The 27724-nt window shown below is 37.9% G+C and overlaps 2 protein-coding genes across 2 annotated transcripts in view; one reads left to right on the forward strand and one right to left on the reverse strand.

Moving 5' to 3' along the window:
- Window positions 1-1006: 1006 nt before the first annotated feature.
- Window positions 1007-24738, forward strand: LOC117429833 (ras-related protein Rab-8B). Its single transcript, XM_034049691.3, has 8 exons — window positions 1007-1281; window positions 17396-17456; window positions 17891-17951; window positions 19289-19366; window positions 20213-20302; window positions 20561-20626; window positions 20947-20997; window positions 21217-24738. Exons 1-8 carry the CDS (start codon window positions 1158-1160, stop codon window positions 21307-21309), a joined length of 624 nt encoding a protein of 207 aa, XP_033905582.3. The 5' UTR covers window positions 1007-1157; the 3' UTR covers window positions 21310-24738.
- Window positions 24573-27724, reverse strand: part of LOC117429752 (transient receptor potential cation channel subfamily M member 1-like) — a 29437-nt gene continuing 26285 nt past the window's right edge. Inside the window, exon 29 of the mRNA XM_058999174.1 lies at window positions 24573-27697. Within this exon, the coding sequence (XP_058855157.1) occupies window positions 26449-27697 (1249 nt within the window). The 3' untranslated portion in view covers window positions 24573-26448. The remainder of the gene's footprint in view (window positions 27698-27724) is intronic.

A 27724-nucleotide genomic window follows, 5' to 3' on the forward strand; every position in this document is an offset into this window, starting at 1 on the left:
CTAATCACTTAACTGTGGACTTCTGTAAACTCGACTTCACACACTTATAAACCGTTGACACAACACTCTTCTGAAACACTTTAGCAGTAGGTGATAAATAGTGGCATAAGTACTGCCGAGATTATGCGTCTCGCATTTATTTATTCTGCTTTTATAAAGAACATCATAGTTTGATATTCACGAAACAGTTTCAGACCGCTGTTAAATAATTGAACAGCCAGGTATTTTATTCTTAAAGAGAAAATACGTACTTTAATCAATGTATTATTTCAATGTGTGATAATTCAGCAGTCTATGAACTGATGTAACGTCCAAATTTGCTTTTCTAGGAAAACCAGGAGCATGTTTTTTTTTTGTTAACTTTTTCAGTACAAAAAAACATGCTTCCTTGCAAACTAAACGTTAATTTCTAAATTTGTTTAGCTTCCTTCTTGCAGTCATTTCAGATAATGGTAGTTTTCGGTGCTGCAATGCGTCCTAGTTACAGGGTGTAGTTTCAGTGTGGAACAATTAAACAGTAAATAAACTAACCAGACAGTTTGCACCGCTGTTGTAATATATACTTGATGTTGTACTGTAATGTATTTTATCAAACAAGCAAGGGTGACCAAACAACAAATCATTTACCTATGCCATTAGTAACCCTAGCTTGCCCCAATGGAAGCTTTTTGGCGCAGTTGCCCATCATGAGCATGCTCTATTACATTTGAACAGCTTTAGAAAGGTCAGCCAAATGGTGATGCAAAAATCCAGCTCAAAAGTGAAAATAATGGCAAGTGTTTGACTTCCTATTGAGAACATTTGAACTTTTGTATACTGTAAATTCATATGTGTACATTTTTATTTCCAGTTTTACATATCCTGCAATGACATTCAATATCACATGCTGGACACACAGAATGAAAGAGAAAGTCCCACAATGACAATACGGTGGTGCGTAGTTGCCATTAAAAACTACATCACCCAGAGTGCCAAGCGGTTGAAGGCCGTCTTCTGGCCCTGGCCAGTCCCCAGCGATGTTTCTCAAGACGTTACCGTAGAGGCCCTGCCTACCTCTCGCTGTGTGGTGGCACAGAGTGTCAGAACTGGAGAGTAACTGAACGAGCGAGGCTCTTGTTATATTGTCACTTACCAGGAGGAAAAGCAACCGAGGGAAAATGGCGAAAACGTACGATTATCTCTTTAAACTTTTGCTTATAGGAGACAGCGGTGTCGGAAAGACGTGTCTTCTCTTCAGATTCAGCGAAGACGCATTCAACACCACCTTCATATCTACCATAGGTCAGTTTATTTAATTGGGTTTTCTTTTTTGGGGCTGGGGGTGCCACAGAAAGTAATCGAGTAAAGCAGCAAGACAGAGATATTAGGACACTGACACAGGAAAAGGCCTTGAAACAAACATCATCTTACTTAAAAAAAATTAAGACACGGTAAATGGCTTTTGCACGGCAATTATCGTAAAAAACAAACAAACAAACAAAAAACACACACACTGCTGAGAAGATTTTACACTTGACATAACCATTGGGGTCCGTGCTAATTTATTGTTTTGTTGTCGTTGTTAATAGAATGCTTAGCAGGTAACAGTACGGTATTTTTATACAATTTTTAATTTGCGGCGAAACAGCTTACTAAAAACAGGATGTTCGTAAGGGTGATGCATTTTTGATGAACTGTTAATTCACTTCTCTATAAAAATGACTGATTAACGTTATTTTCAAAAATTTAGTCTTGAATTTATTCACTTCGTTGCTGTACTCCTTTGTGTTAACGTTTTTAATATTTAATTAGCAGTGGAAACAGTTTGATCCAGCTACAACATTGGGGCTGATATAGACCCAAACACAACAGCTAGTTAACTAATAATAATAACAGTTTGCCAAAGGGAATAGCTTGTTCGCGCTGAATTATGAATGACTTAGAATCCTTTTTATCAGTTTACTATATTCCGGTAGCGATGCTATCACACTCGTAATACATCACTCCACCTTAATTGTGCTGGCCATTTAGTACTGTGAGGAAAATCTCTTGGCATCGGTGAAGGCAGCATTTAATCCAGACAGGTATCCCGCCTAAGGCACATATTTCTGGCTGGCCATTGAGACCATTTGCAGTCGGTTCCATAGTGCATCATGCAGTTTGATTTTATATATATGAAAGAAAGGAATACGTGTATTAAATCACAAAAGCATTTTAAACAATCTGTCACTTGCCATGTGAAAAATCATCTGTTTAATGTTATAATAACGGAATTCCTATGATTTATGGATTCAACAGTTGTCTTGACAGTAATGAAGTGACGAAAAATAGTTACAGTAAGTATAGTCTAGACTAGTAAGCAACCCAGGGTTTAACGTGGTGTAGATGTGATGTGACAGATAACTAAATGAACTAGTCACACAGGGTGCGGTCATTTTATTAGGAAATATTAGGAAATAAATAACAAGACAGCTCATAATGAGGCAATTCTATACAACGATCAGTTAACACTGGAATGTGGCGTGACCTAGAACAGTTAGATGTTGGTTTGTTTTAAAATGGCTCTAAACAAAGATTTATGACTGTAAAAGTGCGTTATGTGGGGCTGGAGTGGCCTTGGCATCAAGGCCTATATCTATACTGGGCATACATGTCAGAAAACAGCAAGTGATCTGTACTGTATACATGCAGTTGGAAGCGAACAGTGACCATGGAAGCTGAGGACTGCAGAGGATTATGATATCTGAAAAGTGTCAGTCAAATTTAACCCATGTGCTGAATGCAGGTAGTGATCAAGCAGTAACAATCAGAACCATGCAGTATGGATTCTTGACAAGGGTGTGGCCACTTAAATGGTCACTTCCTATTGAAGTGTCAACACACAAAATTGTATAAGAAACGTGTAATAAAGCTCCCAAAATGTGAAAAAAACTGCTAAAATATCAGCCTTTCAAGTTTCTAAGAGTGTAACCCTGATTTATCTTTGAAGAGAGTTGATAGCGGGAGCTTCTTTATCCAAGATTGCTGATGTTTAGAAATGCAGTCTCAAAGTGATGACTCCCAAGTTCCATTGTGTAAAACCGACTTCCTGATAGATTAATTTCCGTTCCGTCTTCCCTGATGAATTATAATATGTAATCTGTGAAGGATGGTCATGTACAGTGGAGGCCTACCTCAGAACAGTTCATACACCTTGCAGATTCCACATGTCGTTTCAGAGCCGTCCTGAGTGTTCTTGCAGGTGTTTTAATGGTCTAATGCTTGTATGGATTTAAGGTTTGCACCCCTCTTCACATTTACTCAGTTGCTTTGTGTGTACTGCACATGCCACAAGAAGTCCTGGCCCTATTCTTTAATCAAGTGGGTATCAAAAAAAATTTAAACTGCCTGGCAGCAAACTACATTTTAGGAGATTATTTTGTTGCAGTACAACCACTGGGGGACTGTAAGCAATTCACTACCAATTGGATGGAATTCCCTAGCTGCTACAAATGGGAAAGACCACAATGGTATGATAACTTTGCAGTGGTTTCCTGCTAAGCAAACAGGAACCAGATCGCTCACAAATATCTTTGGAAGTGGCTTGGTTAGACTGCTGTTTTGTTAGCATTTTAATGGGAATTTCCCCAATAAAAGGGAAAGTCTTGTGACACGATCTTAGATTTTCCGCGTTTGAAATTACAAAAGTTTCCAACGAAAATAATTGAGTCATATGCTTTTCTGTTTTTGAAATGTTTCAGTTTCGAATCAGATCGAATTACTGCCACTGAGAATTACTATAGTTATGAAAATCAAACACCCAACAGTCCCTACAAGTCTCTGTAGTTAGTGTTTGCCTGTACAGTAATACAATGAGGACTGCCACAGTTTTGATTTAATAAACCCCAGTGCCTTTGAAGCTGGAACACATCTTACACTATTATTCTCTGTTACATTTACTGGTTTCACTGCCATGTTTAACCTCTGGCCATAGCAATGATGCAGATCTTTTTTCACAAATAGTTTTTTTTTTTTAAGTTTACAAACCATTCAATCAGATATGCCATTCCACTTACCTCATGCCCCTGGGGATGAATTTTTTTTTTCTCAGAAACTCTCATTTCTAGTTTCTTGGTAGTCCTGTAACATTAGTTTCCAAAGATTTCTTTCTGGGAAATATAATTATTTATTATTATTTATTTCTTAGCAGATGCCCTTATCCAGGGCGACTTACAATTGTTACAAGATATTTTTACATACAATTACCCATTTATACAGTTGGGTTTTTTTACTGGAGCAATCTAGGTAAAGTACCTTGCTCAAGGGTACAACAGCAGTGTCCCCCACTGGGGATTGAACCCACAACCCTCCGGTCAAGAGTCCAGAGCCCTAACCACTACTCCACACTGCTGCCCTGTAATCCCAAATGTCTACCAGCACTTGCAATTTCTAAATTTTAAACGTCTTCATATTTAAATACAATTTATCAGAGGGAATGACTTATTTTTGTAGTCCTCATAAGTTCTACATATTATGGCAAGCTACACTAAATAAGGTGTCACAGGCTGAGGGATCATTTCGTTATTAGTGATCTGGGTTAAAGGTCGGTATGAAAAAAAATGAAGCGTTGCTTTTTGTATGATGAAACCTGATGACTTACAGTGGGTGTTCTTACTCAGGGTAACAGAACACTTGCTGTGTAGTGGCCTTTGAATCATTTTAGAGCTTCTGTCTCCTATTTAAAAGCTGTTTATAAAAAATCATGTTAGTTACAGCACTGCCTCCTAAAGCATGCAAATCCACTGACTGGCCGATACATTAGTGAACGGCCTTAATGCTGGATAGGGCCACGCAGCTTATGGTGCATTGTTTCTTTGGTTTGGACCACATTTATTGCTTATGTTGTCACAATGCGTTGCATATGTCTACAGGATTGATCCATGACCTTCTTGCGACCAGATTTTTGTTTTTGGTGGTGCTTTTATATTGCCCATTGTGAAGTCACTGAGCTCTTAATAGTTAATAGTTGCACATGACTCGCACACAGCTTAGGTCTATAACGTCACATCACCACATATAGGACTCCTGAGGTTCCATTCTTGGGAATGGCAAAGTCAGTTTTTTAAAATGATCAATTCTGTTTTTCAAAATGACCAATTCCATTTTTTCAGTTTTTAGCAATTTATTAAAAACATTTTTACATTAAAAATCTATTGAATTCATTTTTTTTTTAATTTAAATCCCTGAGATGCTTCAGTTTTCAGGGAAAATCTTTCTTAAAGCAGTCCACTAGTAACAATGTACTGTAGGTCAGTCAACATATAAAGGTGTTTTGAAAAAAACAGCTTATTGCTGGCATTACAATATACAGACTAGTCAAAAACGAGGGACATTACTACAAAAATATACCATTTTCATAAAATTGCAAATTAAATACAATGTTCAGGACACTTCTCTCCCATCTGTAGTTTCATCTGCAACAACGCAGACTGGTTGAAAATAATTGGTTATTTTTTAGCCTCTCAAAGTGCTTAACACAGAAAACCTGCCCATTCAACTCTCTGATTGGTTAAATGTTGTGTTAAGACGTAACACAGCTGTCATGTGGTTCCAAGATTTTTTTTTTTCACGCAGCAACGGTCTGCTAGAAGCAAAATCAATCCTTATTGGTAAAGGCACCGTAGCATCTGCAAGACGGGCAGATCCAGTTATTTCAGCCGGGCGGCGACAGCCACGTTGCCAGGCGGCCCGCCCACTGAAAAGGTCTGGGGAGAACCCTGGGAAGAAACAGTGGCATTTAACCCACGTGTGTCTTTAAAACATCATGGTTTTTAGTTCTATGGAGATTTCTGTGTCTGTCTTGTTATATCTCCACCTATGGTTTACTGTATGTCTTGTCTTAAAGAAGGATGCTGAGATGTTTTCTCTGAGCAGATTTAACTTGAAATCAAATCTAATTTCTCCCATCAGGAACCAGTGTTGTCCCATTTCTTCATGTTAGTTTCCTACGTTTTGCTTCTATCAGACCTTGCACATTTCCAGACCACAACTCCGTACTGCAGTGTGATGAGTTGTGAATTCAAAAGTTGTTCCTGTGCACTTCTTTCTTATTCTTGGGTTGTAAGCTTGGCCTATTTCAGTATTGTAACCATAAGTAGCCAATGGTTCCAAGTCTTCCAGGTTCAGACACTAGGTTAAAAGTGTAAGCTCATCTTCTTTACAAGTGCTTTGAATGGAACTTTCTGTGGAAGTGCCAGTGTGCTGGGGTTAAAGAGGCCTGATGGGTTAAGCGTGGAATGCCTGGTTTGCTGTGGGTATTTGTTCATTTTATTACTTTAGCTTATCAGTTCTGTTTGCTCTTTGAACAGCCTGAAGAGACATTTCCAGACTAGCACATACTAGGTCACACATCCAATCAATGCAACTTTAACCTCAATGTAGCAGCCAGTCAGATGCCTTCATTTGTAGGGGCATGGGACCTGTATCTATTTAGAATAGGATTTTGTAAACTCACAAGATATTCCTTTACTGTATAATATTTCAAAAGAACAAGCAAATTGTGTTGAACTTGAAACTGAAATTCACTGAATCAGCTCGATTTGCATTAGCGTTGCTTAAATTAACTGCATGTGACTTGGTGATGAAACAATCAGTCTGTAAATTCAGGCTCAGTTCTTGACACAATGGGATGTATGTATTCTGTTGCAATGATAAAAATGCCTACAGCAGAGATGAGGGTAATTTCAGCTGTCTGCTCTGCAGGGAGCAGTCTTCTTTTATCTTGGCCTAAAATCCAAATTGAACCAGAGGAAGGCAGCCGCTTGTATCAACATTCAAATGCTAATTTAAGCAAAATGATTAGATCGTTGTTTCTGACTGTTGGTACTATTACTCTGTAGCTGTACTAAGGATAGAAGCTCATACTGCTTCAGCCAGCCAAAGTTTTGACTGTTGTTTGGAGAAGAGGCCCGGGAAACAGAGTTCTGGCTGTACATCGAAGTAAAGCTGATGACTTTGTGACCCAGGGCAAATTGCTTTACCTCCCTGTGCTTCATCTTAGTCAGCTTTTTAAAGTTGCTACAGCATATTTTTAAGAAATGAAGTGTCATATGGTGTCTGCTGGGAAATCGTGTATAGAGGAAATCCCATCCATGACACATACAGGGTGTGCATTATAAGACAAGCGCTAAGCAAAGTAAGGAAACCCTCTTCCCTGTTGAAGAACACATACCTCTGTTACACAGCACCTGCTCATTATCACCTAAGAGAGACCGTTCATTTGGTTATTTGCCAGACATCCTGTGGATTGATTCGCACCTAAATCTGTATATATATATATATATATTCTCTTATAATCTGTTTATTTAGCAGACACCTTTATCAAAGGTGACTTAGAGACTAGGGTGTGTGAACTATGCATCAGCTGCAGAGTCACTTGCAATTACGTCTCACCCGAAAGACGGAGCGCAAGGAGGTTAAGTGACTTGCTCAGGGTCACACAATGAGTCAGTGGCTGAGGTGGGATTTGAACCGGGGACATTCTGGTTACAAGCCCTTTTCTTTAACCACTGGACCACACAGCCTCCTTAACCAGAAACCGTTTAATGAAGCATATATGATTTACTTTTCAGTTATTCTAGAATGGTGTTATTAGGGAACATAAGGAAGTATTCTGATACACTACATACCGGTACAGCAAAAAAGTTCTGCAAAGTGTCTGGTCTTTGACAAGCTAACAGTGGAATACCCCTATAAGGTAAAGACACTGAAGATACAAAAATACCATTTTAATAAGTCAAGAGCCTTGAACCTTTTTATACCTTTTCTGTAAATGTCATGGTTCCATATATAGTCTGTAGATGCAACTAAAGAAAGATTTAAGAGTGCCATCATGCTGTCTGTTGATCCTACTTTAAAATATATGCAAAGCCTTTTTATGTTTCAAAAACAAATGCGGTCAATTCAAAACACTCACATAGAATAAACTGCAGTGCAGGCTGTAAGAATCCTGATCTCTGGGATGCACCAAATTCCTCTCCCAATGGATCTGTCTGTAATGGAGTTTACCGATGCATACTGAGGTCCGTTGCTTAACAATAGCCACCCCTCCCACAGAACTGAACCTTTTTAATAAGCCTGCTGTGGACTTTAGGAATGCCAACATAAGGATCAGTGCTGGAGCAGCTGATCAAGTGTCAAATATTTCCAGCCCTGGTAAGCGAGTGAAAGTCTGTTTCAAAAGGGGTTGATGGGTCACTTATTAAACAGATCAATGTGATATCTTTCTGTTGTACAAACTGTCCACAGGTAATTCTCATATCGAACTGGTGACATTATTCAAATTAAGCCTATAAGCAATACAAATTAGCCTTGAATGTGAGTGTTTTACTGTTTTGAGTGCTGTCATGGGATACATGTGTATACCAAAAATGTTATCAACTTAGAATGAGTCATCACTATCAACAATTGCCTGTTGGAGCAGGATTTAACAAAGCTGTTGAAAATGTTAGGTTTGTCATGGAATCATGTCTGTAGTGCACATTTATATGGTAAAGCTGTCATCTATTATATTATATATATATTTTAAATGTTATCAGGGGAAAAATAGCATTTTTAATATGCACACACAGTGATGTATGGCTTGATGTGCTATCTCTTATACAGTAGTTATGTGATTTAAAGGGGCTATAAAATATATATTCCAACATACAAAAACATACTGTTATCATGAATCGTCATTTTCTCAATACCTCCTATAGCAGTTATTGTCCTCTTGTTTTTATATGATATTAGGATCAAGCAGAAAAGGTTAGGCTATTTCAGGTCTTTTGTAACAAAGTTACGATGACAGGAAAGTGTTTTATAGCTGTAAACCGCATTCTCCAGTCTGAACCAATATTCCCCCTGTTTGGCAACATCCAAAGATTTAAAGATTAGCTTTTGCTTAATTGTTGTGCTTCTTGACACATGATTTTGACAACCAAAAATAAATGATTTTCAACAGTACTCCAGGTTTTACAGTGAGCTTTACATAGGTAACAAGCTCAGGTTTGTCTTATTAAACCAGGAATGGATCAAACTGTTATGCAGTGGGAGTCTTATTTCCATCCCTGCTACTACAGAGCACTGTTGCAGACACATTGCAGACAAGCAACCCAGTGGAATGACCCAGATGTAATGCGGGGGATGTGTGTGTGTGTGTGTGTGTGTGTGTGTGTGTGTTAATGATGCACCTTGTTCATTTTAGCCCCACATTGTTTGTGAAAATACCTTGCCTTTCCAAGTGGGTAGCTGTATTTTTTTTCTTTCTGAACCATGCAACTGAACCTCTATTAATAGTGTGCAGGAGGCTGCTGTATGAATGGGAGACCGGTTATGAAAGAGCGATTTGGTTATTCTGTGCAGCTGTCACTGAAAAGCATCACTGCACATCATCCATTGTAGCCTACAATACCTGATTAATAACATACAACCCCAAAACATGCATGTATGTTGGCAGTTAGCTTGTACTGTCAGTTATATGTTGTGTGTAAGGTGTATGTTATTATATTAGAGTTGCCATCTCATGCAGTTTAGAGCAAGAGCACCTCAAAGCGAAGCTGGCTGCTCAAACTGTGCAAAATGATGTATTTTATTATAACTTCTTATCAATCACAAATGAAGATTGTACGAAAGAAAACAGTGTTGTTTTTTTAACATTTAGAACTACTGCATGTGTTCTGTGCACAGGAAGACATCTGACATCTCAGGAAAGGTACAGGAATTTTTACAATTCCATAACAACGATCAGTTGATTTCTTATACGTGGTTTATAAAGTTGTGATTGGTGGGATTTCCAAGTGGGACCAAGATTAAAACGTCTTGAAGTCAGTTCTAGTAGTTTTCATCAGCAGCAGACAGAGATAATCCAGTTTGCAGAAAAACAACATAGTGGGGTAGTGGAAATATTGGGGGTAGAATTTATGATTGAGGATTATACAAAAATGAGATGCTAGCAGCTGATCTATGACCTTGTCCAGTTGCAGATGGAACCGCATATCTTCGTGTTGTCTTTGAAGGAATTCGGTGTCCTATAATTCATGTAAAGTGTTCTATGGTGTAAGCCTACCGAATGAATATATTTCAACTTAATATATTTTTTCATTAGAGGAATATGAAACTCTGGCCTCACAACACATCTGAATCTGGCTCGGAGCCAAGCAGGTGCAGAGTTGTATTCAGTAATATATGAAGAACGAAAGTGAAGAAAAACACAATGAAACCCTCTGGATCCGCGATTCTCAACTCAAATACGGCGCCTCTTAATACTGCGTGCGACTCGACACGTTCGTTGCATGTGACGTCAGTTGCATGGCTCGGGCGCTGCAGTTTTAAAAAAGTCGCACCGGGCTGGCTCAGCCTGGCTCGGTTGTACAGTGGAAAAGAGCTATTATTGTCTACAGCTCCAGTAGTTTTACCACTGAACCGCCTGCTCTCTTCCAGTGACCTGGAATGACCTTTATTTGGTGAGCAGTATTTTAGCTGAGAGTCTGTATACAGTAGTTCAGGAATGTCGGTCATCATGCACTGTCCATATTTGTTTTTGTATAAACATTTTAAATGTGACTATTAAGAACTCATGCTTTCAAATACTTTCCTAATCAGTTCAATCCCACGGATAATACTTCAGACTCGGTGCTTAAACATCTTCAATAACACACCAACAAGACTGACCTTTGAAACTAAACTGAAAGCTCAAGATACGAGTTAGGAAATGTATTGTTTGCTCAGCCAAAAATGTATTTTTGACAATAGTCAATAAAACTGAGCGAATGTTGCCCTATACTTTGAAACTTGGTCAAAGTCTGAAGCCTGTCAATTAGACAAAATACACTAATAAATACTTATTTTCATACTTACTTAATGCACCAATAGACTTGTAGTATAAGGGAATCCATTTTGAGAATATTTTATTGCTGGAGTTCCTAATCATGTAAATGCTCTTGCTGGGAACGTCGGACACTTAATTTGCTAGCTTCACACGTAATTGCCCAATTTCTTTACCTTCCTGATTGAAAGCGTTAAAAGTTTGATTATACTAAAATCTGTGAACTTGCAGTGACTGCCAATAAACATTACTTCTACAGTTCATCACTGATCCTCATAGACTGTTCTTAACAGGTTTAAGAGTTGTTTGGATTAGGAAAGAAGTTGAAACTTGGAAATCTACACCATGTAAGGGATTGGCGGCTGTACTTTGGTATCAGTCTTTGGAGGGTTAATGAATGTGCCTGCCAAAAGCAGTTATCCACAGATGGCTTTCGGTATGTGAGGATGTGAGGATAAATGTAATATGCAGTTCTGTCCAAAACTATAATACATTCTGCTTAGTACTGTTGGTTTAAGGCTGTGCTGCTAAGGTCCTTTATTCTAGTTTGCATGAAACATTCATTTTTTGTCTTCCAAAACCAATGTTGCCAAATCTGACTGTTGTGGTCATGCATTATTTTGTTAAGTTATGCCCAATCCATTAAAAAGCAGCATCAAACCCAAGACTTACACGATAGCCTGTGTCTGTTAGAATAGAATCCTCAGAGGCTTGCCATTTGGCTGATGTGGATGATTTGTCAGTGTAGCTAATCGAGCTGCATGAACAGACTTATTTAGTTATTCAGAGAGCTCTCAACAGCAAGCAAGTGATCATACCATGGTAAGAATGTGGATATTTTGCTATGGAAACAAAGACTAAACGGTTGCTTGAGTTTGTGCTGATTGCTGCTTACCACAGAGGCAAAGAAAAGCCGACAGATTTGAGGAGCAGTCAAGCCATTCCTTCTTAATGTCAGCAACTGCTTGCTGTGAAGAGACGATGTCTTTATATATTGTAATGTAGACAAAGGACTTCTTGTAGAAACGCTTGTCTGTACTTATTACTGTAAGGTTGTTGTTTTTGTACCACTACACTGTTTTAAGTTATGGGTGCTATAACTAATACTACTGTAATGCTAATAACTAATATCACAAATAATTTTAACAGAAATAATGTTTTAATCTAATGTACTGTGTTGCATCTTTATCCATTGTAGAAAATGTGTTTTTATTGGACTGCTTGAACCTTGGGCACCAATCTCATGAGTGTCTTCATACAATTGAGTTTGTCAACTGGAAAGAAAGATTGTAGGTCCAGCATGTTTCACTCCGCAAAGCACAAAGATAATAGGCTTTTGTTTGTGGTAACCTCACATGAAACTTGGAGAGAAGTATAGACAGGAACAAGCCAGTCATGTACAGTAGGTTTTTGTTCTTGGCAAATTTCTCTAGAACAAATGCATTTATCTTATTGGAATTATAGACAGTCTGGGCCAAGAACAGGTAGAGGGTGTATTGTTAGGGTGCTGATGTCTGATTGCAACAAGAGTGGATAACACTGGGGAAACCGTGCGAGAATACTGCAGACATGCTAATGAAATCCCACTGGTTTTGAGAATATTTTAGCAGTTCTACTAAATCTCACTCCTAAGTAATACTCATTTGTATGGTCTGACCTTAGCTACTATACTATTGTACTGTAACTGTTCTTAGACAGACTACTGGCTTACATGATAAGACAACTTTAACTTGAAATACTGTACTAGCAAATGGTCTTGATTACTTGATTACTGCCTTGGAATGAGAACTGTGCTGTGGGGTTTTTTGTTTTGTTTTTTAATCCTTTGCAATTTTTAAAATCTATAAATATATTTTAAATATATAAATATATTTTTGCAGATTCTTATTTTTTCTTGCAGTGTAAGGTATGCAATGGTCTCCGGCTACGAGAACACCTCTCGGGAAGCAAGCAAAGTGTTCTTTAAGACAGAGTTGACCACCAGACACAATGTGAATCCATAAATAAATATTTATTACTTGTCATGATGCACATGAAATGAATAGAATAAGAGAAAAGCAATAGGAAGTGTATGTTAATAAACTATAATAATAAAGTAACAGACAAACTAACTTTAACACAGCACCCCTACACATGTTATAAAATGCAGCAGCAGCTCTAGATTCATTATGAATACCTGTAGAGGAGCAATGTTCAGGACATGCACAAAATTCTTTAACAGAACAGTGAAGCAACTCACCAGAACGGAAGACACCAAATTTCCAACTTGTAACAAGAGAAACAGTGGCGCATTTCGCCATTTGTTAAGATGCCATTTTGTAGCGATGTGGTGCACTCGTGGAAATCAGAATACAAAACGAGGCAATGATATGACGGCGGTTCTGGAAAGATTTAATAAACCAGTCAATGTGCCTCAAGACACTCTCGCGATGACAAGTCACATTTGGAAAGATTGAATAAACCATTTGAATTCAAGTTTGATGAAGGTGAGTTATCGGGTTACAAAACAGTACTGTATCAGTTGTGAACGAATCACTAGTGATGCCAAAAAGGTGTTCCCTTAAGCAAAGTTCCTGTTCCTTAGGCAGAGTATTTACAATGGGAAAAATCAGTTTCACCACAAGGGTGTTCTCTTAGGAGGTGTTCCTATACGCAGAGACTACTGTAATCTATAGACTGTGTCTTTCATGCTTGCTTTGTTTCTTTTATTTCTTTCTCCAGCGTCCTTCAAAAGAAAATAAAATAGATGGAACAATTTCAGATTGCTGGAAAATATTCATTAAAATTGTACTTTGGTGACGCTATACGATTTGATTATGTGCCTTTGGAGTGGAGGAATCAATAAAATCAATAAGTTATTGTTATAATACCATGGTAACCAGACCAAGAACAATTAGAAAAATGTTTTTCAAGAAATATTTTAAATTATCTGTAAAATTTTGTCTCCTGGGTGTAATTAGGCAGTAAGTGTACTTGAAAGAATAGAAATATACTGTATAACTTTTAATGTAGCTGCTTGCATGCAAACGTGAATAAAGTCCTATTACTGTGCAGTGTCTTGATTAAAAGCTACAAGTGAATATTTAAAACACGAACTTGTGAACTTTTGGGTTTTTGACACTGGAGCTTGTAGCATTGTCTTTTAGGTTTAATCACCACCTGTACTGTAGGTCACAGACTTGCTGTGTGTTTTTCCTGCCTGTTAGATGCGATTTAATTTTTTCTCATTGTCTTTTGTATAAAACAGCTCATAATATTTATGCAGCATACTCTGCAGCTTGTCTGTAAAACAGGAAGTGTTTGGTTATCTTGACACTGCTATATGATGACAGCAGTTCTTTAATTACAATGGTGTGCTGTCTCAAACAGCAACAGGCTTTCATCAGATCCCTGTTTCACTTCATTGTGCAAGCTTCAGTGACTGATTCATCATATTAAAACGCTGTCCCTTATTAAGACGGGAAGGACGATAAGCTAAACAGCATTTTCGGAGATGAAAAGATTTATTTTTCAAAACCAAACTAAGATATCTGTTGTCATGGTTTCTGGAATGCATGTTTACCATAATGTGTGCTTCTGTGATTGAGAGCAATGTGAGATGTATGAAGTGATGGTTTAATGGAATGATTTTGTTAGTTCTTTGTAAATTATGTACCATATGTAGTGTCGATGCTGCATTGCATAACTTTAGCAGCATGTTGACCATCATTAATTGTTTTGCCATGTTGATGTTGGAAAGAAGGAACAAGGCTTCTATGGTAAATAGCTGAACAGAGACAATTCTGTTGCCGGCTGCTTCTCAGTTGTGTGACTGTCAGCTGGTTTGGTGTTGTAGGGGAGGACTCTGCGCTATATCTGTCTGTCTGTCTGTCTGTCTAATGTTGATAATGGGGAAACTTTGAAATCTTGCAGTTTGTAATTATGAACTCACTCCCCAACTACGTGATGCTTGATTTATAACTCCTACAAAAGTATGCAGTTGAACACACACACACAATACGCAAGCCCTACGCAATGCTGCACTGTAGCCGTGCTGCCTCCATGCAGGAAGTGGTGCAGTAGTCACATTGTGTCACGTTGAGCTTTGACCACTTCCTTTCAGTATCTTATATTAGCACACATGAATTTCGTCTCTTTGTTTGTTTCCTCTTGCGTGGTTGAATGTATTGTATGTTATGAATTTACAATTACGGTTGCTTAGAAACTGCATGCTGTGGGATAGGGCCCCCGTATAAAGGTCTATAGGAACTATAGCTCCACTCAAAACAGCAAACCCAGCTCCATGACCCATATACCTGGTTTTATTTATTTTTCACTATAATGCCCAGAAACTATTTAGTTATCTTAGAGTGATTTTTTGTTATGTTTCGTAGTGTTGAAACTTATGGTTGAGAAATAAATAAAATGTTAGAGATTATTAAAAAGTACCTGAACCTCATTAAGTATTCATTGTTTTTGCAACAATGTATTTAAGTGGCATTTTATTCAGATCAAGAGTTATGAAGTCGTGTGTGGTAATCAAAAGCAATGGTTTTCTTGCGAAACACTACCATCAAACCCATTTACTGTATACAGCTACCAAATGGACTGGGCAAAATGTTCCTTAATAAAGATCTGGGGTTTAATAGAGGGAGGTCCTCGGATTTTGTCTGACTGACACGGAGTCGTCTTGATAGTAAGTTGGCCTTTATTCACTGGTTATGAATCTTGGTAGAGGAATACTGACAGGTGTAAGATAATTATCAGAAGCTGTGACTAGCTCCTCCAGTAGTACTGCTATACTGATTGAAACCTGTGCTGATTAAAATGATTTGCTAGCAGGACCTCATTAAGGTTGTTTATTTTGTTTCCTTGGAGATGCACCCACTAGATACAAAGGCTATGATCACACACATACAAAATAATAAAACACCCAACAACCAACTTTTGAACACAAATCATAAATGATCTGCATACAGGGGCAGCAGTGTGGCGTAGTGGTTAGGGCTCTGGACTCTTGACTGGAGGGTTGTGGGTTCAATCCCTGGTAGGGGACACTGCTGCTGTACCCTTGAGCAAGGTACTTTACCTAAATTGCTCCAGTAAAAACCCAACTGTATAAATGGGTAATTGTATGTAAAAATAATGTGATATCTTGTAACAATTGTAAGTCGCCCTGGATAAGGGCGTCTGCTAAGAAATAAATAATAATAATAATAATAATAATAATAATAATAATAATAATAATAATAATAATAATAATAATAATAATAATAATAATAATAATAGTACTTGCTGTCGTCAAGGTCTGCTTAAGAAATAAATAATAATAATTAAAGTAAGGCAGTGTTCCGTGGGAGTGAGATGCAGGATGCACTCTATAGTCTGGACGGCGCGAGTTCGAGTCTAGGCTATTCCACAGCCGACCGTGGACGGGAGCTCCCACGGGGCGGAGCACCCTTTTCTCCTGATGCAATTCAGCCACCTTTGCAATGAATGGAGGTGTAATTAGATCTCAAAGTGTTTGGACATTCAAGGATACCTGCTATAGCGCTACTTAAGATTTACCTTGATGTGTCATGCATACCAATGCTGCAGTTTGCATGCGTCTTCAACTGAAATGTGGAGGCAGTGCATGTGCAGCTGCACACTTAACCACCAGTGTCTAAAAGATTGAGGAGTCTGTCTTAGCCTAGCCTGCTGATTGCTAATATGTCTGTGGTTATAAATTGAAGTGCTGACCGGTGTAGTCTTCATCCTGAAATTCATCAGGTGATACATGCTTAAGTACAATACAAGCAGTACTGTTGACTCAATACTATGCTTTACATGGGGTGGGGGCAGAAATCTATTTCATTTGACCTTTTTGACTTTTAAGGTCATTTGTAACTGAACTGCTTTTGGGTGAATGTTAGCTTGACTGTGACTTGAATTAGAACCATTTATTTTTTTGTTAATTGAGAAGCTGAAATTATTTTGTAATACTTTCATTGGAACATTTTCTACTTTTTGGCTGTTGCGAAGCAATAAAGCTTCAGTGAAATATTTTAACCACAGTAAGCAAAAAGATGTTGTCTTCAGGATACATTTATTCCAGCATAATGGCATCACATTGTTACTGTATATGATTCCAACGTTACTCGTCTTGGTGTGTGACCTCTGCAGAATAAATGATCGCCACAGTTCTGCGCCAAGCATTTTATATCAAGATAAATCAAATTATGTTGTACTTTCCTTAACAACTGGGCTTTTTGCCAGTTATACTGTACCTTAGAAAAAAGTTTTATTACAAGCACTTGTATATTTCACATCTAGACCTTTTTCTTTTGTGTGAAATTTAGCTTTTTGAAATGATCATTTCCATTGATCGAATAGAACTCCAGGATCCACAATTGTAGACACAGGGGTTCTATTCAATTGACAAAGGTGGATCTAAATACTGTTATCATTTGTACAGGCAGTTTCTTGTTGATTTCTAACATGCACTATCGGCCCTTTATTGATTATTTAAACAGTGGTGCTATTTTTGAGTATAAATACGAACCATCAATAGAATTTTAATGATAAACTTTATTTTATTTTCATTTTCAGGAATTGATTTTAAAATCAGGACGATAGAATTAGACGGAAAGAAAATTAAGCTTCAGATCTGGTAAGTAAAACTGTCTTCCATATAATAAAAATAGGAGGGAATATTTACTGGTAGTCTTTCTTTCTTACAGGTAGTCATCCTTATTTCATGTATCAATGACATAGAAGAAAAGACACATTGCAACGGGAGGGCTTATTCCCTTTGTTTTTCAAAGCAACACAAGAGGGTCGATATTCCTTTTAGTTCTTAACCCCCCTAATGTCAAATCAGGTGCTTCTTGCTTGAGTTAAAGTGCTTTGTAATTCCATTGGATTGTAATTGGGCCCGTGGCGGTCTAAAAACATTATAACCTTTGCAATCCCATTTTGGGTTAATGTTTTAATTAGTTTTTTTATATATATCTAATAATTACTATCTGTCCATTAAAAAAGGTTTTGTAAACCAGTTTAGTAAAACATGGACAATTTGAAATTGCTTCTTTAACTTTTATTTAGGGACACAGCAGGACAAGAGCGGTTCAGAACAATCACAACAGCATACTACAGAGGAGCCATGGTAAGAGATGAACATGTACCATGATGTAGATTTAGAACAAAAGAGTGTACAGTGTAGTTTTTTTTCTAATTACATCATGCTTATCTTAATGATTGCCAATGATTATTTCATAGATCTCTACAGTATTTAAAACTGAATGCAGTTGTGGAAGGATTATTCTCCTGGTGAGATCCCAGATCTTGTAGTTATTTGCAACCAAGCTCTTGGCACATGCATATAGTTGAACCCTAGAGGTTTAAACAATTGAAGAAAAGCCCAGGCACTTGAAAGGTTCATTTTGAGTGTAAGGAATCTGAGATTATGAAGTCACTAAGTATTGGCAACACATGCCTGCAGCAATCTTTGTTTGGGGGCTTCACACTACAAACTGCTTACTATCCACTAGACTGTGACGGAATTATGTTCCCCTTGGCAAGGGCATTGCCCATTAAGTGAGTGGCTCACAGTGTCTTTGTATACACACTCCTTTGCAGTCCATCTCATTGTCAACAATGGGATTATCCTGGCTCTTATTTTTCAAACGTGATCTGTTGGAAAAGCAAAGCAAAAATGCTGACAAGTAGCAGCAGTAAATTTTTAAAGCTTGTTTGCTGATTTAGCTTGAAGATGGGTATTAAGTCAGCTAAAGTCAATTATATTACATCTACAGAGTCCAACCAAGTTCAAGCCTAACTAAAAGCTATTTATGACCAGTAAGTACCAGTTTTAAATGGGCACTTTTGAAATGGTGATCACTCTGGGTGAATCCAGACCATAGCAATTGTTGAAGGGACTTTGGCAAAAAAAAAGCCTTTTATTTGAATGAAATTGATTGTATGGACACTGCAACACATTTGATTATGCCACACTGCAATGCTTCATACTTAGCCAGCAGAGAGTTTCAGCACAGATTATCTAGTGTAAAGCAAAGCAATCTACATTTAAACCTTTTTTATATGTTAGTGCTGCTGGTTGTCACTCAACAATCCATCATGAAGAAACAATAGCATACTACAGGCTTCATATTTGCCAGTCACCCAAATCTTGATTGTTCTCCAAACCCCATTAATAATAGTTAGATGAATGCAGTTAGATGTCATGACAATTGTTGACCTGCCTGGCTGTTGAAATGCTGTTAAAATTAAAATGAATGATGCTTTGCTTCCGTTCCATTGTAAAAATGGGGGTTAGATTTGATAATCTGTACCTATCGTATTTCTCTGTCAACATTTTAAGGTTTTACTAGATGTATAAAAACTTGAATGATGAAAAGCTGTATTACCTTTGTCCTGAGTTTGATAACATGTCGTTAAATAATAAATAATTTAAGTCAGTGGTGATATCCCTTGTTTTTATAGGGCATCATGTTGGTTTATGACATCACAAATGAGAAGTCTTTTGAGAACATAAAGAACTGGATAAGGAATATTGAAGAGGTGAGTAACTATATTGTAAATACACTCCAATCAGATTTAAACTGACTAAAATAAAGCATAATACTAAATTTAATAATAATAATAATAATAATAATAATAATAATATATTTAAAACACATAATATACATTATAATGTCCTGGCATTAACATAATTAACATATACCGGTAATGGTAGGAAGAAATAAAAAATAAATGTAGCCGTTCAAGATGTTTGTTGATCTATGTTTAGCTTCTTTATTATATTGCATTGTGCTGTGATCAGTGCCACTGTGCAATGTGCTGCCACCTGCTGCCTTCAAATGGTATTGCAGTTCATTTTCATTGTGAGAAGCTCTGAAACCGTAACAGCAAGGTTTCAGAGAAGATGGTGCTAGAAAAAGACCTCTTCAGCCTGTAACATACAGATATTAAGTTTGTGTCCAGAATTGTTCTGTATGTATTAGTGTTGTAGTGCTTTGTTCAGTCCAGGGGGACCTTTTTCACATTGACTGAGATTCAAATCCGTTGCTTCCTTAGTGATCAATGGTGTGTCATTTTTGGCTTGCATGTCAAAGATAAACGAAGCCTGTAAAATTTGAAATTTGTTAGGACTGTTGGATGTCAAATGTAGATGTTAGTCAAGTGTAAAATTTATACAGCAGTATGTGTAGATGATCAAATTCAAAATGTTTTCAATGTCTTTTTTTTCTCGTTATGGGTTTTCCGATTTATTTACAAGCATTCCAAGCATTCATTCTTTTAAAACATTACATTTTTTTTACATTATGCAAATACATTTAAAAAACTGTGAATATGAGAGGATGCTCAGAGCAGTAAAATCAGTTTTCTCTTTTTCTCCCCCGACAGCATGCATCTTCAGATGTCGAGAGGATGATCCTGGGTAACAAATGCGACATGAACGACAAAAGACAAGTGTCAAAAGAAAGAGGAGAAAAGGTAAGGTGAATTCAAGTGTTGCTTTATTGTAGTGCTGCTGTTTCTTTTTTGATCCCTGGTGCTAGTATTACGCTATATTTATTATCCCCTGCCCGTATCTCATTGTGCTGATATTCTTGGATGGGGGTTGGAAGATTCTGGGTAGTGTTGCAGCTTGTTGGCCTTCTGGCCAGGTCATCAATGTAAATGGGTTCTCTTTACCTAGTTGCATAAAGGCATTGATTTTGTCTAACCATTGTTCTTTTGTGTTTCTTACAGCTAGCAATAGATTACGGGATTAAATTCTTGGAAACGAGCGCCAAATCAAGCATAAATGTGGAAGAGGTAAGAAAGGTGGTGGTCATCAAAACTGAGCGCACCCAATTGTGACTTCACTGTCCTTTTCATTGCCTGCTTGAGCAGCCTTGTGTTTTCCATCAAGATTACATCTCTCTGTCTGAATAATACACTGTGTACTGTTTGACTCTGTTTGGCTTTTTAAAATCAAATTGTCCTGCATGGTGTCGGCTGCAGGTGTTTTACCTCAGAGGCCTCATCTGAACTGGGCCTTGTCTCCAGGGTTATGTCGCTGGAAACATTTATTGAATGTCCTTGTCCTGTTTTAAAATGCACTGCATGATGTGAACTGTATGTTTTCTTCATAGGGATTCTACACACTCGGAAGAGACATCATGACGAGACTTAACAGAAAAATGGCAAGTGTTTTGTGAAGGATAATAATATATTTATATTAAAAGTGAAGAACTGGGTTTGTCAATCCTGTAATTTATTTGGAGAGTATGCAACTAGCTAGCAGTTTTATAAAATGTCATCTAGGCTAAGGCAGCAAAGCCCTGATCTAATTTCTGATAATTTCTTCTCTATTGCTTTTATCTAAGGCCTTTGTTTTAATATTTCCTTTTTTTTCCTAATAGAATGACAGCAGCGCATCAGGTGGAGGAGGTCCTGTGAAAATCACAGAGAGCCGGTCAAAGAAGAGCAGCTTCTTCCGATGTACATTACTCTGATGAATGTCTTACAATAGACTAGAACAACCTTTTTCTGCTTCTCTGAAAGCACAATATTGCTCGGCCTAAGAATGAAATTCCATTGGCTGCTGCTGAGAGCTGTGTATTCTGCAGACCACAACAACTAAAATCTCATATTAATATTGCAAGAAACAATAACAGGTTCAAAATCCCACTGGACAGTTAGTATCATAAACCATTGGAATCTACAGTAAGAAGTGGAGGCTCGTGCTTGGAAATGTCTTTTTTTGTGTCTTTTTGTAACCAGGATGTGTGTCCTTTTTACAGCAGCGGCTTCTGTCGTTTTTAACTTTGCACATTGGTTGCGAGTCTCGGAGAAGAAGGTTGTGCCCTGTTTCAGCGTGGTTTGATGCTGTATCTGTGTCCCTGTATGTTCCTGTCTGCATTTTCCTTTCTGTGAAAGATGTTCTCTGTTTTCCTAAGCATACGTGTTCTAGAATATTTATGAAACAAAATGTGTCTTAAACCAAGACGCTCACCATGAAGGAAAACTGTGGCTAGAAAACCCTTTTTAAGGACGTGGCTTTGGCGCTAATCTCCACAATATCAAGCCAATAAACAACATGAAGAGAGCCACAGTTTGGTAATGAAGGACATGTTTAGGAGGAGCTATAGCACTGGAGTGCAAGAGAGTATTTAATGTTCACAGTAAGAAGTCCACTGAGCCATGTAATTCTCAACTTTAAGTAAGCTCCAAACTCTTGGCATCCCCATCAATCACTTGTACTGAAGCTGACAGCCTGTGAACTACAGCCTTGCAGACAGCAGTTGCAAAAATAACAACATCTAAAATGTACTTGGGTTTTTTTTTTAGCTGGCCAAGTTAATAAATCTTGCATTGCTCAATGGCCCACATTACTATATTGTGTACTGCTCAATGTGTAAAATTTGGGCAAAAAGGGTATTGCATCCTAGTGGGGCTAACTGACTTGAAGTCTTGGGTATGTTCTTTCTAATATGCCAAAAGCCAATTGCCCCCCATTTGTACTTCTTGTTTTAAATGAAGGGTGGTTTTAGGGCTGGTAGCTGTGCTTAGTTCAGTTGTAGTAAAACATTAAGAAAAGCAGGCAACGATGAAGGCTGTTCTTGTGGCTTAGTATTCAATTTCAAATTCCTTTTCAAATGTGTGATTTAATCCATACAGGTCTGAGCTACACAGTGAGCTGTGTAAGAAAATAATGCATTTTTTGAGATAGTAAAAGTTTTGGAAAGTTTAAAACATACAGGGTTTATATAGAAGAGACTCCATAAGCGTTCATAGAGTACTGTAATTATTCTATGAGCGAGTGCCATCCTCATGAGTGAAATAACTGTAGCAATCCATGCACATTCATGGGGTATTCTTTATATGTAGTGCAATGTGGAAAAAGAAAATATGCCCACGTTTTAAACCGCTGAACGCAGAGAAATGCTTTCCTTAGATTTAAGCTCTGAATCTGCAAGCTGGTGAGTTTGCCTACGTGAGTCATTCACTACTGTTGGAAAGCTGAATTTTTTGAAGACACATACAGTTGGCAGTATAATCATGGGAACTGTCATCTTACAACATTATATTTAGATTCCTCTATATTTGTGGAGGCGAGATTCCCAAGGTATAACAGTACATGCCTGGTCACATAAACCCAGGAATCGGTTCAAATGATTGTTACTGCAGTAGCACAAGAAAGGAGCATCTTGGTGAATGTAATACACCCTAAAAACAGAACTCTTTAGTGAAATGTTACCGTTGAAGGGCTTTTTTCTCCCCTGCTTTGTAAATCTGTCTGCTCTGTTCTGTTACACCTTGTATGCAGTCAAATTAAATTGGGTGGCAAATGTAAAGCAGTGTTGTTGAACCCAAAACAAAGCTCATGAAGATTATAGACCAAGGGTATTTTTGTCACTCAACCAAGGCGTGAATATTTACACACGTCATTTTTTTAAGCCTTTTTTTGTTTTGTTTTATGTTAGTTAATTACTGGGTTTCTTTCTTTCTTTCTTTCTTTCTTTCTTTCTTTCTTTCTTTCTTTCTTTCTTTCTTTCTTTCTTTCATTAAATTAAGAATTTTAGTACTAACTAGTTGTCCAAGCACACACTTTGTTATTTCAATGTCTTTATTAAGCTGTTCACTGAAAATTGCCTTCCTTTTAGAACCTGTTCCTCTGTTGTTAGTGTCCAGTTAGTACATTCTGAGACCGTGTGAGCAGATATTTGTACAAGTGCTTCTTGAAGCAGCAGCAAGATGGAGCGTCTATACATTAATGCTAATTTCTTACAATTCATTATGCTAGATTGTGTATATAGATATATATTTTAAGTGAGACCATAGGAAAACCACTTTAATGCACGCTTAAAATTCTTGTAGTTACTGCATTGCTGAATAATATTGCGTTACTGATAATTGTATCATATTTTTTAAATATATGTGAGTTATGCACAGCAGTGGATATGTTTTATTCGCCTATACATTTTTTTTAAGAATTTAAATTTAATACAACTATTGTGTATTGTTTACAAAGAAAAAACAAACATTTGCAGCAGTATTAATTGTCTCATTAGCTGCACTGTATTTCTCGTGTGTTTTCTTGAGTAAAAGGTGCATCTTTGAATACAAGTGAATATGAAACACCGAGAAGGGTAAATTTGCGTCAGCTGTTGTGTAGACTGTAGGAATCAATGAAACAGTACTTTTTTTTTGTCACGTGAGTATGTGACTTATTAGTTCTCTTACTTTTATGTATGATTACATTTTTGTTTTATTTCAAGGGTATGAGAGAATATCCTTGACTGTGTTCAATTGTAGTGACACCTTGTAAAAGATCAGTATCGTCTTTAAACTTCTTAAGAATTGCTGAGATCTAATTTGCTTGTAGAACCTTGAGCCCCTTCCTAGATGAATCACACAGGCCTACTCGTTTTACTCAGTTATGAGCAAGCGGCCATCATCAAATCAGGCCTTCTGTTGTACAACCCAGTGGAAATGACGGTCATATTAACTGTTGCAGATATGTAGTGGGACAATATTTTGCCAGTAGTGAACATTTACCATATGTAAAGGATTTGATTTATAGAATCGGTGAGCTTGAGAAAGTATAATTGTATTGTGCATAGACCATTGATAAGATTGTAGCTGTATATGCCAATGGCCTTACCATAAAATGTTTGTAAAATTACAGTTTTACTTGGGACCAGGTTACATGTAATGTAACAACAAAAGCACTCCACTAGAAGACTTATTGCCTACAAAGAGATCCGTTTCAACCTTTTTTTTTCTTTAAAGCACATTTATTAGCAGCTTGTTATCATGACGTTCCAGAAAGCGCCAGAAAATGAATGGAATTAAAGACCGTGTCAAGTGTTTAACACACAAACCTGTTCATAATGTGTACTGATATTGCGTAAGAAATAAATAAATCTTGGTTTTGTTAAGTGTGGAATTTTTTTTTTCTGCATTAATGTGCATCTCAAGTAAAGAATGCATAATGAAATGTACTTTGTAATGTATTTCTTTCATTTGTTGTAAATGTTTTTTCTTTTTTCCCCCATAATCTATAAACACATCACACTTCATGCTTTTTGTGAGTTTCTTTAACAGATCATGAGAGACTTATTTTGGTCAGCAGGTGGCGCTGTAACATTTGTACTCTAGTAACCATAGCAATGATATGCAATAACATCCTAGTGCCATCACCACCGTAGGTCCCTGCTGGTGCTGTAGCTGATGCCTTTAAGGAGTGTTTTCACAGACCCATTTAGTAATGTATTGTTGTATTAGTGAGATCCTTTTTGGGTAAAGGCAAAAGCTGCATTTCCCTCCTGAAATATAATAACACTATTCAAATTAATGTGTTTGGTGAAATTAGCTCTTGCAGTTATTGTTCTGCTTGGTTTTTTTTTACAAAAAACTGTAAAAGTGAAGTCAAACAAAGGCATATTTCAATTGTCTTTAAGAGATAAACTTCAATAAAATATACTTGTTAGCAGAATTTGCTGTTAAAGAAGGGACACATTGTCTCCATTATACATCTGTTCTCAATGTGTATACTTTTATAGTTAGTGGTCTACTTACATCGCGGTAAATTTACGTATTTCTCACGGGTATGTTGCGGAATAAAATTAGGATTTCGCGGACATGTTTAAACATTAAATAAACCTAAGTAGACGGTATTTCATGACACTATAAAGCCTAAAGATAGTGGTACTTGCTTCCGTACTAAAACAGAGTGCTGTCATTTGTTAAAGGCGAGTATGCAGCATCCCCCTGCAGTTGACTTGCCCATACATTTTAGTACTGAATTAACTTGCAGACAGGAATACTTTTTGTCTGGGCTGACTTTCCAGTTTGGTTTCTGAAAGCTGTTTATTTTACGTTCTGTTCAGCAGCCTCTGTGGTAGCCTTTTGTTTAATGTGTGATTCTGAAGCTAAATAGCGATCGATCGTATTTTCTCCAAATACACATTAAGATATGGAAAACAATTACCTCAGTCTGCATGTACAGTTTCTCTGGGAAATATCTTGAAACGATCATCATCCGAAATATGCTTTGCTTTTTTTGTCGTCCATTTCTACTATTTTACCTCCAATGCTGAAAACTAGATTTAAGCAACATAAATCAAAACAATGCAGCACCAACCTTATCCCATCCCCTACTGCACAGTACTACAGATCACATAAAAGCAGTAAAGACGCACTGATAGGCTGATTAAAACTTTGTCATTTGAATAGTAAACAAGAACGTTAACTGCTTTGGAGATTTTTTTGTGTAAATGTTATTTGTGGACGTTTTTTGTTTGTTTGTTTTTTGCTTAAGTGCAATGCACATGGGATGGCGAAGGAATAAAAACGGGCTATCTAAACAAGGAAGATACGTAGTTTGCGTCACTTGCGTTGTGCAGTAGTTCAAACGCGGTTTCTTTTTTTTTTCCTCTCTGTACTTGTTTGTATGCATTGTTCCCTAAGAGGTGAATTTCACGGTGACCCCTCAATTTCACGATTTCCGCGAAATCCTCGAAATCGCGATTTAGGTAGGTCCCTATTTATAGTGTATTATCCAAAGGAGTGTTACCACTTCAGTATTGTTATATTTCAGTAACATGGTCATATTGGTTTTGACTATGACCGAGCAGCCACACTTTGAATTAGCAATCTGTTTCTGTTGATTGCTTCTCCTTGAGACCGTCCTCTGTCTTGGTTTCTGCCTCTTGATCTTCTGCTGCACTGCCGCATGCCACCACAATGTCCTTGACGCTGCTGGTAGGTCTGAGCTTATCCCTGCTGTCCCCCATGCATTTCACTTTTACAGGTTTGCTATTCAAACTCTTCGACCTGAGTGATGGATACATCCTGTCCTCTACCACCAATAGAGAACTATCTGGGTCTGCCCTATCGGCCAAAGGCGTGTTGGCACCTGTCTCATCTTCTGTGTCCGTGACTGGCTGCTTAACCTGCCTTTCAGAATCTGACACAAACTCTGGCTCGTCAACCGGCCTTTGAATGGAGACTCTTGGAGGCTGGCCATAGGGACTCGAATGAAGCTTATATTCCAAACAAGCTGTCCACTGTCCAACGGCTGATTGACTCATCTGGTTCATTAAAGAACTATAGTCTGTTGTCCAATCACTTCCTCCACCAGATATGCCCTCTGCTGGAGTGAATATAAAACTACTTCTGGACTTCAGTGTGTCCGGTGAGGTGCTAAAGGTTTGAGAAGGATAGTACCACATGGCTTTAGACCTTTCCAAGGGGTAAGAGATGGTGGCCTCCAGCTTTGCTCTTTCTACAGTCAAGCCTGTGTTCCCTGACACTAGAGCAGATTGGCCATTTGCTATGGCTTCTGGAGGCTTTGGTTGTCTTTGCAGATCTTCAGTCCCTGACTGAATTTCCTGGTCACTAGATGTAGGAATCACAATGTCCACACAGGAGCTTGGTCTTTTAGTATCTTGGATGATTTCTGAGGTTTGACTGGTGTCCTTTGTGGTCACAGCAGTAGCGCTGGATGGGGTCAGCTGCATCGTTTGACCTATGGCTTCCTTCTCTTCCTTGGTTTTAAAAGATTTCCTCTGCATGGATGGTGACAAGGTGGCTCCCATCTCCACGCAGGGGTGGTCCTCTCCTCCATCGAGGTAGTACTTGTACATACTGTAGCCGTCGGAGCTGTTGATGCTGCTCTGTCTGAGGAGGAAGGCCGGGTCACACTCTGAAGAGGCTCTGGAGTGTGTGTGGGTCAGCTCAGCCTTGTCGATACCCGCCAGCTTCTCCATCGCATTCACCATCCTTCCTGAGAACTCCTCTAACTGCGCTAGGCGGAGGTCCACTGTCTGGAGGGATGCCTTCATGAAGTGCTCCCTCTCGTTTATCTCCTCCAGGCGCATTGACATGTTTTCAACCCTGGATAAAGAAGTACATGTAGAGATT

This window comes from Acipenser ruthenus, chromosome 24 (assembly GCF_902713425.1).
Source record: "Acipenser ruthenus chromosome 24, fAciRut3.2 maternal haplotype, whole genome shotgun sequence".
Lineage (NCBI taxonomy): Eukaryota > Metazoa > Chordata > Actinopteri > Acipenseriformes > Acipenseridae > Acipenser > Acipenser ruthenus.

Coding starts and splice junctions, on each gene's coding strand:
- LOC117429833 (XM_034049691.3), top strand. CDS start 1,158: ATGGCGAAAACGTACGATTATCTCTTTAAACTTTTGCTTATAGGAGAC. Junction 19,367..20,212: donor GGATAAGGAATATTGAAGAG/GTGAGTAACTAT, acceptor CTCCCCCGACAG/CATGCATCTTCAGATGTCGA. Junction 20,303..20,560: donor CAAAAGAAAGAGGAGAAAAG/GTAAGGTGAATT, acceptor TGTTTCTTACAG/CTAGCAATAGATTACGGGAT.